Source organism: Neoarius graeffei, chromosome 20, assembly GCF_027579695.1.
Source record: "Neoarius graeffei isolate fNeoGra1 chromosome 20, fNeoGra1.pri, whole genome shotgun sequence".
NCBI lineage: Eukaryota > Metazoa > Chordata > Actinopteri > Siluriformes > Ariidae > Neoarius > Neoarius graeffei.
The window spans coordinates 38,932,842-38,943,150 of NC_083588.1; the positions used below are offsets into that span (position 1 = coordinate 38,932,842).

General features: G+C 42.2%; 1 protein-coding gene across 1 annotated transcript; it reads right to left on the reverse strand.

The window, feature by feature from the left end:
* Positions 1–1,148: 1,148 nt before the first annotated feature.
* On the reverse strand, positions 1,149–3,772 carry LOC132869046 (uncharacterized). The gene is made up of 3 exons (XM_060902401.1): positions 3,752–3,772; positions 3,022–3,584; positions 1,149–1,693 (listed from the first exon to the last, which is right to left on the reverse strand). Exons 1-3 carry the CDS (start codon positions 3,769–3,771, stop codon positions 1,149–1,151), a joined length of 1,128 nt encoding a protein of 375 aa, XP_060758384.1. The 5' UTR covers position 3,772.
* Positions 3,773–10,309: the final 6,537 nt, after the last annotated feature.

Sequence of the window (10,309 nt, forward strand, 5' to 3'; positions counted from 1 at the left end):
AATAGATTTGTGAATTAAGATAGCTACTCCTCTAGCATGAGAGGAGAAGTTTGCAGCAAACACCTGCCCCTGCCACCTTCTACGTAGTCTGATGACTTCAGTGGAGACCAAGTGTGTTTCCTGTAGGAATATAATTCTAGAGCCCAAGTATTTTAGTATAGTCATAACCTGTTTTATTTTCACTAAACTGCCTAAGCCTCTTATGTTCCATGATGTTAATTTGCATATCTGGTTATCTGCCATTAGGGGGTGCTATGGGGTGCCTTACCAAAGAGCATGAGCTGTACTGTAGAGTTGGGTAATATGAGGGGAGAAAGAGAAGAGGGAAATACAGAAAATAGTAAGAAATAAAATTACAATAAACTTTAAACAGTGAAAACCCACACAAGAACCACAAAAACATTTTGCCAGAACATGCAAAATGTAGAACAGGTAACATATCCACCTACTGACTGCCTGCTTTACAGTCTAAACCAGGGGTGTCAAACCTGATCCATAAAGGGCCGTGTGGCTGCAGGTTTTCATTCCAGCCATGCAGCAGCACCCTGATTTGGCTTATTCAATCAACTGACACACCCACCCTTTAATCAAGGGTGGGTGTGGCTGCAAGTATTTGACTGTGTGAAGACAGTTCAGTTGATTGAATGAGCCAAGTCAGGTGTGCTGCTGCATGGCTGGAATGAAAACCTGCAGCCACACGGCCCTTTATGGATCAGGTTTGACACCCCTGGTCTAAACTAAGTAAATCCACCTTCCAATAGCTCCTGGTTAGGAGCAAAAGTAAATAAACTGAATTTACCACCTTTAGTCTCTGTGTATTCAGATAATATCAGTAATAATCCACCCCTATACGTTATGACAAATGAAAGTCTATATAACATGTCCCATTATGGTTAATCTTTAAATTGTTCTAAAAGCAAAGGTTACTCAATGCAATCCTGACTCCGTTTAGTTGGATACAGAGGTACAACTTAAGTGAAAGACAGAGCAAAATAACATTAGGCCTAGTTAGAGTAGCTGTTCTTTTTTCCACCTTGTAACTGTAGCCAATCTTTTATCATCTTTCGAATCAAATCAGCCTTGAGTATGGTCGGATTAGATAACCTGTATTTCTATTACAAGTCCACATTTGCACATATAGCAATACTTCACTCTGACTCTGAAATAGATTCATCATCAATGCTGTGAAGAAACTTATCCACTTCTCCGGGCGTCTGGAAGACGATATCTTTGCCCAGATAAGTCACCCGGAGCTTGGCAGGATACTGAAGACTGTACTCGATTCCCTTGGAGTGTAGAGTCTGTTTTGCCGCATAGTAGGCGTTCCTCTGGCGTTGCACCTCGGAGGAAAAGTCTGAGAAAAACTTTACCTGTCGGTTGTTGTACATAATCGCCTTCTTCTTCCGTACCGCATTCATCACCCGAACTTTATCTTTGAAGTTCAGGAATTTCGCGATGAGTGGTCTAGGACGTTCAGTGGCCGGCTTCTGCTTGCCTGAAGAGCCAGGCGGAGTAACCGCGATGCAGTGAGCTCGCTCGATCCTCAGCGGGTGGGGAAAGTTCTCTGCTCCAAGGACTTCGGTAAGCCAATTCTCCAGAAAGGATTCAGCATCGACACCCTCCGCCTTTTCTTCCAGCCCAATGATGCGTAAATTAGAACGGCGTGAGCGATTCTCAAGGTCGTCATTCTTTTCTGTAAGTCATTTCACTTTAGCTTCTAACTCAGACACCTTTGCTGTTAGCTGTGTTGTTACGTCCTCCGTTTCTCCTATGCGTTGTTCAACTGTGGTCATTCTGCCTTTGATAGCATCCAAATCAGATCGAATGTGAGCTATGCCATCGATAACTTCCCTGTGACGTGCCAAGCTTTCAGTCTTAAGACAACTGATGGCTTCTAGTATAGCATCTTGATTTTGGATGTCCTTTCAGCCAGAGTATGTCGCTTCCATCCTCTCGCTATCCTCCACTGAAGAGGCTGCTAGTTTGGGGCTAGCTTGAAGTTTGCTACTTGTCGAAGCTTTTGCAGACTTGTTAGATTGATTGTCCGGTTTAGTTTTGGCCTTTCTTGTGCCTTCCATTGTTAACCTTGTTTTGTAAGCATCTGTGTGTTCTATTTGAAGTCATTGTACGGATTTTTAAGGGTGTAGATTTTGTTCTTAGTTCAGAGACCAAAAAGCAGCGTCTATCTAGCTCGCCGCCATTACCCGGAAGCTACTGACTAATTTTTAAAGTATGTTGAGCTCATATCATTTTAGAAATTGATGTTGACATTTGTTTTAATCCTGGGTTATGCTGCTGCTGTTTGAAATGTTACCTTTTTTGTGTGTCTTTCTTCTGAGATAATAACTTAATCTCTTCAGACTGAATTAAAAAAATTTTTCAAATATTGAAAATATTTTCTTTTTTTTCCCCCTCAACATTTGTATTGTTGTTATTGCTGTATGAAATGAATAATAGATTTTCACCCAGGCCAACACCCTAATATGACCTGATGCTGAATCGTAACAGTTCATACAATTTTAAATTTGGTTAATGATGAATATGCAGACAATTAAAAAAAAAAAAACAGTAATTGAAACATGATTTATTGATGTCATGAATTAATTTACAGCACTCACTGTGTTAGACATGCAACAAGTAGTAAATGTAATGTAGTGAGCTGTTATCCACTCTGCTATCAGAGCTCCAAACATCATATTTGAGGTTTCTCCACTAACACCCGATGTGCAAAAGTGTGTGTGTGTTGTGCTTAGATGTTACAGCAATGAGCTTTCTTCTTCACACCTTTGGAGCTCTGATAGCAGAGTGGATAACAGCTCACTACATTACATTTACTACTTGTTGCAAATTATATTATACACAAATTATATTATACTGAAAAACATTTATTTTTTCCTTCTCTAGCCTGGACAAGGGCTTCACAAACACTCTTACGCACGCAAACACCATGGAGGGAAACTGAAAAACACTATTTTTCAGTATGTTTTGCATGAATAATGAAAATGAATGAATATGTTTTACTTGAAAAACATTCATTTTTTTTCTTCTTAGCCTGGACAAGGGTTTCACAAGCTCGCTTTCGTTGTTTGGCCGCATGCCTCCTTCTGGCCAGAGCCTCCTCTTCTGCCTTGGTTCTTCTGGCTGCGGCAGCGCTTGAGGATGGCTGGCAGTCGGACACCCTCCGTCTCTCCATCTCCTTCAAGGCTGCTTGCTTTCTTAAAGCTTTGTCCTTACTTCCAGCCGACAGGATGTTTTGACACATCTTCTGATCCACTGGCCCATACTTTATGTCTTCTCTATTGAACATTTCTACTGCAGTCTTCTTTTGGGTCAGCATGGTGTGTTTCACAGTTTGGATGGCACTCAGAGTGCTGATGCTCATGCTGCCACTTTTTGAGTCAATGATTTCTGACATGTAACTGAAAGATGACTCAATCAGTGGCCCATGGAACACAGACAATGCTGCCTGTGCTGTTTTGGTGAGTGCTGGGTACCTTCCTGTGTCAAACATCTGCCCACCAGCTGACAGCATCTTCTCCATCAGTGAATGTTGGTAGGCTCTGGTCCACACCATACTGGAGAATCTAAGGCAAGATAAGAACTATTTAATTATGCCACCAGGGACATTTAACCTCCACAGAGGCAAGATATAGGTTAAAAATTAAACAACAGTAAACATCAAAAGCATCCATACACAAGACTAACAAACACATTACATAGTAATAATAGGGACGTGAATTATTCAGCTAACCTCTTGCTGAACATCCACATCAGCAGGGAGAAACTTGCTTAGCATCTCCATCAGTTCTCTCAGCAGATGTCCAGTCTTGGAGTGCCCCCTTGCAATAGGGTCAATGGCAGATAGGCACTGCAGGGTCATGCTCTCCAGTGGCAGCTTGCTCTTTTTGCCAGCTTTGCAACATTTTGTGCACCTACAAGACTGATGCACGAGTTTTAAAGATCATAGGATGAATCGCAGCTCCCTGTGCGTTTGTTTTGCAACAATGAGACTGTTGCGCAACATTTTATGTAATCTTGCAATGTTTTACTATCAGTGCGCGATTTATCAGCTTCAATTTGCCACGCTTTGTCACTAGTATATAAACTCTGTATAGTCAGCTGCTTCAGACCACCACTGACCATGGATGCTGCTGCACCAATACCTCCTCGCCGTCTATTGGGATTGCTGAATGTCCGAGTACAACTCCAAGAACTCCAGCGAAGACGTTTGGGCGTGCTGGCATTACTTATCCGTCGTCAACTCTAACCTGACTCGTACGTGCACTCGTACCATGGATTCGTTAATTGCACGAGCGCCGCGCATTCAGTCGTCCAATTACCAGATGATTCGCGCCACCCTATCGCACTATCTTACAACACCTGCTTTCATTGTACAACAGTCGCAAGATATATCGCAAAATTTCATGCTTTTGCATTGCACAACGGTCGCTTTAGACGTGCAGGTTTTGCACGACTACTTTTTCATATGCGATTATTTCGGCAACAGTTAACGATCAATATGAAAATGTATCGGTCGCACGAATGTTTGGTCGCTTCTGATCGTGATCCAATTGTGAAACATGCTTTAGCAAACAAATATCTGTTGTTTTAGCTCCAAAAAGGCTGACTTACCTTCAATTACCATCAGAGTTTCCACATTAGGTTCGAACATAGATGGCAGTGTGTTTCAAGATCCTGAGGCAAAGGCTGAGATTCCGATTGGTCCAAAAAAAACGTCAATTATAAGAATTGTCCAATAATGGCCTATAACATGGCAGCAAGCCCACCCCCCCTCGACAGGCGCGAGCTCAGTTGAGATTACGATCGGCCCAGATGCCACCCCCCCAAAAAAAAAAACCTCTCCGGTTCTACACGATTCACGTGAATGACCCAATTGACAATGAAAAAGGTGACTGTCGCCAAAAAGCGACAAGTTTGCAGGTATGAGGTGTGAAGCCAAAATATTGGAAATTATGATACACAAACACCTTTGTTCATGTTCGATTCATGTTCATTTGAGCCGAGCTGCATTCGGAATTCGATATTTTTACTAGCCTACTTACTGCCGTGGCAACAGCTACAGCATGTGTCCAGAAGTTCAAAAAAAAGTCACGTCACTCACTCATATCGCATACAAATCAGCAATGGGCTGAAATTTATTATAAAAGGAATCGAATAAATCAAGCATTTAGTCTGGCGCAATTGAGGCACCTGCGTATACAAAATACATGACACGCAGTCATTGGGTTAAGCCCTACCATGCACTCCTTCTTAAAGACTTGAGTATTTCTTTAAATTTATTGTCATTTCACATTTTTGGATGTACAACAAAAACACTAAAATAGGAAGGCCACAAAGATTATGAATTTCAAAATCATATACACACACACACACACACACACACACACACACACACACACACAATATACACACACACCATACAAACAGAGTGCAATGCAATAATGAGTACCCTCTTTGAAAAGTAACATTTCACACAATATGACAAGGAACACAAAGATATATTTCCAAAATGTTCCCAGACTAAGTTAAACACAGGTTCTGTTGAGCTTTTGAACTCAAAACAAAGGCTAATAATATAACTTAAATGATTTTTATTTCAGTTTTAGTGAAATTTGTGTGGTGCAGAAATGAGTACACCCCACTGAAGGGCTCTGAGTAAAGCAACTTTTTAGGCTACCAATGTGGACCTGAACAAACAATTAACCACAGGTGAGTCTAATTAGTCATTACACAGGTGTTAATTAGGCAGTTGGCTACAAAAGGCTGTTACCTAAAGCAAACCACCCTTTCCCATTTCCTGCTGTCAGCAATGGCACCTCATGGCCAGGAAATGTCTCTGGATCTGAGAAAGCGGATTATTGCTTTACACAAGAGAGGTGAGGGCTACAAGATGATCAGTAAAACCTTACTTATCAGTAAGAACACAGTTGCAAAAGTGATCCAAAAATTCAAGACAGATGGAACTGCAGCCAGAGACGTACAGGCCGGCCAAGAAAATTAACACCCAGGCAGGAGCGGCTTGTAATGAGAAAAGTTCAGGAAAATCGGCAAGCAAGTGCACAACAGGTATCTAAGGAAGTACAGACTGAAACTGGAGTGAATGTGTCACGTGACACAATATGCCGTACAGTGCAGCGGAATGGCATGCATGGGTGTCGTCCCCGAAGGAAGCCTCTCCTAAAGCCCAGTCACAAAAAAGCCCGTCTAGAGTTCGCCAGGGCACATGCTGAAAAGGATGAAGGCTACTGGGACTCTATACTCTGGAGTGATGAGACCAAAATCAATCTTTTTGGAACTGATGGCTTCAAAACAGTCTGGCGTCGCAAGGGTGAGGAGTACAAGGAAAAATGCATGGTGCCCACAGTGAAACATGGAGGGGGTAGTGTTCTTATGTGGGGTTGCATGAGTGCTGCGGGTGTTGGAGAACTGCATTTCATTGATGGCATCATGAATTCTCAAATGTACTGCTCTATACTGAAAGCTAAGATGCTTCCATCACTTCGGGCCATTGGTCGTGCCATTTTTCAACATGACAATGACCCAAAACACACATCTAAGGCCACTGCTGACTTTCTGAAGAGGAACAAGATGAGAGTGATTCCATGGCCAAGTATGTCACCTGATCTGAACTCTATAGAGCATCTTTGGGGAATACTGAAGAGGCAGGTTGAGCATCACTCTCCATCCAACATCCAGGCTCTGAAAGATGTCATCCTTGAAGAATGGAAAAAGATTGATGTAGCCAAATGTTGTCAACTTGTGCACTCCATGCCAAGGAGACTTGGGGCTGTCATTGCAAATAATGGAGGCCATACAAAGTACTAAATGTACTGGATGTAATTGAGTTTGTTGTGGGGCGTACTCACTTTTGCTCCACCCCACTTTCACGGAAACAGAAAAATATGTAATTTAAGGCATCTTTTCACCTTTCTGCTTGAGTTATAATGTAAGAACATAGTGCAATAAACATCATCAAGGAACTGTTTGGGACATATTGTTTGTGTTCATTTTAATACTGTGAGAAATGTCATTTTTCGGGGGGGGGGTGTACTCATATATATATATATATATATATATATATATATATATATATATATATATATATATATATATAAAAATACAGTATGTGGTGAAATTATCCGCGTAAGGATGACCAGGCAGGCGATTATATCAGTTCTGTTGCCCTCTCGGTGCTGCTACCATGAACGCCCGGAAATCTTGCGCGCGCACACACACACACACACACACACACACACAGAGTGTGAGAGACTGGTTATGATTGGTGATGGTGGCTCACTCAAGGTCGCTGGATTTGGTGTTGCCGGTGTCGGAATGCTTTTTCTGAAATAAAAATCGATGTTTTTCTGCCGAGCCTTTCCTGTCGAGTCATTTTCCCCTTGATCTGCCATTCTGTCGAAGCTCTCTAGTTGGTCGAAGCAACATTAAAATGGCGGAGTCAACCGTTTACATAATTCTAATATCTCGGCTGCGTTTAGAATGCATTCTACTTTGCGTCGCTACGTTTTACGTAACGTTCGATTGGGGGGGGGGCATTGATGATGAGCACAAAGGCATGTGTCACTTACTGTAGAGCGTATAAACTCAGGCCATTGAATGACTTTTTTTAATCTCACCTCGGGAGAAGTGGGTGGACGGTGTACCCCCGTGTACCACGCCCACTACACCCGTTAATAACACATGCTGGTGAGAGAGCAGTGGTGTGTGTGTGTGAGTGAGTGAAAGTGAGAGCGGTAGTGTGTGAGAGTGAGTGAGAGCGGTTGAGAGAGAGCGCGGTTTTGTTTTTATGCTGCTGTACAGCAGTGTTTGTCCCAGTGAGCCACCCCACCACTGTTTTACAGGTACATGTCTTGCAAAGTACCTGAGTTTGCAGTACGTCATCCCTCCTGAATCCAAAAGTACTTTTTTTTTTGGAAACCAGTTCCTCCTCACACAAGTTTGTCTCACCACACTTGCTACCGCTTCCGCCATCACCACGAGGATTTCACTTGTTTTGCAATAGGGGGCGGAGTTATCCCGCGGCGCTTGTTGACATTCAAATGTGATTGGACGGCACAGAAAAATGTGCCTTTTATCGAAATTTAAGTAATTTTTGCGGTACGTGTATCGCAAACTATATCGCGATAGATACTTTTTTCGATATATTGTGCAGCCCTATCTCCAAGGGAATTGTTGTCACCCGCATGAACTCAGCATTAATCTGGAGAAACAAAAACAGAGCATGCAGAAAACTCTGAAAGTGTATTAAATAAATTCTCTTCTGTAAAGACCTAATTTCTGAAGGTTCAAAAATCATCTTTCATGAACATCTAATTAATGGCATTAATAAATATATAAAGTCCCTCTCCTCTCAAAAATAGGTCTAAGGTGCCTTACATCTAAAAACCATACCTCTTCAATCTGAAAAAGTGCTGGCCATCTTGCCAACATGTCTTCAATGCTCGGCTGCTTATGCACCATTTCTTGTCTACGGTATCCAAACATCTTTGCCATCTTTTATTGTTTGACGGTTGTTTTTTTTTCTGTAGTTCAGTCAAAAGGGAAACCCTCTCTTGTTCCAGGCTTCCTGTAGTCTCACCACTTGGCAAAGATGGAAAATGATTGGCCTCAGCTCGTCTAGGTCTCTTGACATTCTTTGCTGGGTAGGAGTCCCCTTGAGACTTGGATTTCAAAGAATTCACTATAACCTCAGCAGATGTACCGTGTGCCTTAAGTTGGGTCCTGTAGTTGGCCATTTTCATCTTCAACCTGTGCTTCCAACCATAGCTCTCATTGAAAGACCCTGGTTCTTTCAGGCAGGGGTGCTTTTTTGTCAGTGCTTCAGCAACATCACTGAAGTCAGAATCTTCAGGGTATGGTGTGTATGTGTAGATACTTTCAGCTACTTTCTCCAGTATGTCTGACAGCATTTTTGAGCTAGATGTCAGTCTAGTTTGGTTTCTCATATACTCTGCATGCCCCCTCTGCAGTTGACATTCTGTGTCATAGGAGAAGCGTGGGATTGGGAACTGTTGTGGCCACTGTTGGGTCCTTAGTGAGTCTGAGGAAGGGCTGCTAAGCAGTATTGTGTCATCTGTATGCGCAGACACTGAGGAGTCATCACTGTCCAGTCCAACCAAAGGGATGCTACTCACTGGGGGATCAAGTGCGTACAAGACAACAGCTGAATCAAGGTCTAACTGGATTACTTTGAGAACTGTAAGAGCCTTAATTACAGTTGTAGAGGTCAGATTCACAAATATGTTCCCAAAATCTGTGTCCTTGTACTGCAGCCTTATGAATCCCCCTAATCCACATGCATTCTTGACCTCATCGATTAACTCTTCCAGTGAATTGGGACTCCCGTTGTGTAGCTCCATTCTCACGCTGCTGTTTTCACTCAGGATAACCAGCAATCGAACGGGTGTGTTTTCTGTCATGGTGCCCTGTGAGAGAGAGAGAAAAAAAAAAAAAAAAAGAGAAATATGACTCAGTTGCTTTTTAATATTTGTAATAATTCATATTTTCAACATTAAACGTAAGGTGATAATATATGCAATGCACTAGAATATTTTTCCTGCTCTATCTCTCAGTAAACGTGTGCGGTAGAATTGGCACCCGCAATATTATAAAGGAATCTCCAAAGACCTCCTCCTCAAGTAGGCTGACTGTTCGTCGCCACTGAAAAGTATCTGAATTAAACCGTTTTGTTTGCTCCAAGAAGTTTCCTCATCATCTGAGAAAGTGAAGAGCATCAACTATAAAATCATGGAAATATACTCTAGTGGAGTTAGAGAATAAAACCCTAAAGCAAATTTTTTAATGACTTTTTTTGTTGTGTTCCACTTTAAGACTGACCTTACACGTGTATCTTTTGAGCGTTATCAGCTGCATTCCTCCAATTCTGTAGTCAGACAATGGGTATGGATCTGACAGTTCGTTCTGGTCAACCAGTTCCAACTTCCTCATAGGACACGGTTTCAGTTCGTATGCCCTGAAATGTTCCCAGTACCACACACTCAGCTTCCTGACAATGAAAAGCAGGTTATCCTCGACAACAATCATCTGGGTTATTTCCACAAATTCAGGCAGCCCTGCCAATGAGCCGTGAGCTAGGATCATTCCATTCCTGTAGTTCAGGCCATTGTACGTCGCACTTTTAGCCAGGCATACACCATCCAACTCTGGGTGCCTCTGCTTCAGAGCAAATGCGATGTCCTCTTTTAAAACATCAATGGGAAGACTTGAAACATTTGCTACTTCCAGGGGAGATTTAGGAAAACTCCACATG

Bases quoted from the DNA above. Each gene is read 5' to 3' on its own strand.
- LOC132869046 (XM_060902401.1), bottom strand. From the start codon at position 3,771: ATGTGGATGTTCAGCAAGAG. The intron at 3,585-3,751 runs GTTAGCTGAATA...ATCTTGCCTTAG, and splicing joins ATGTGGATGTTCAGCAAGAG to ATTCTCCAGTATGGTGTGGA. The intron at 1,694-3,021 runs GTAAAACATATT...AATGACTTACAG, and splicing joins AAAAAATGAATGTTTTTCAA to AAAAGAATGACGACCTTGAG.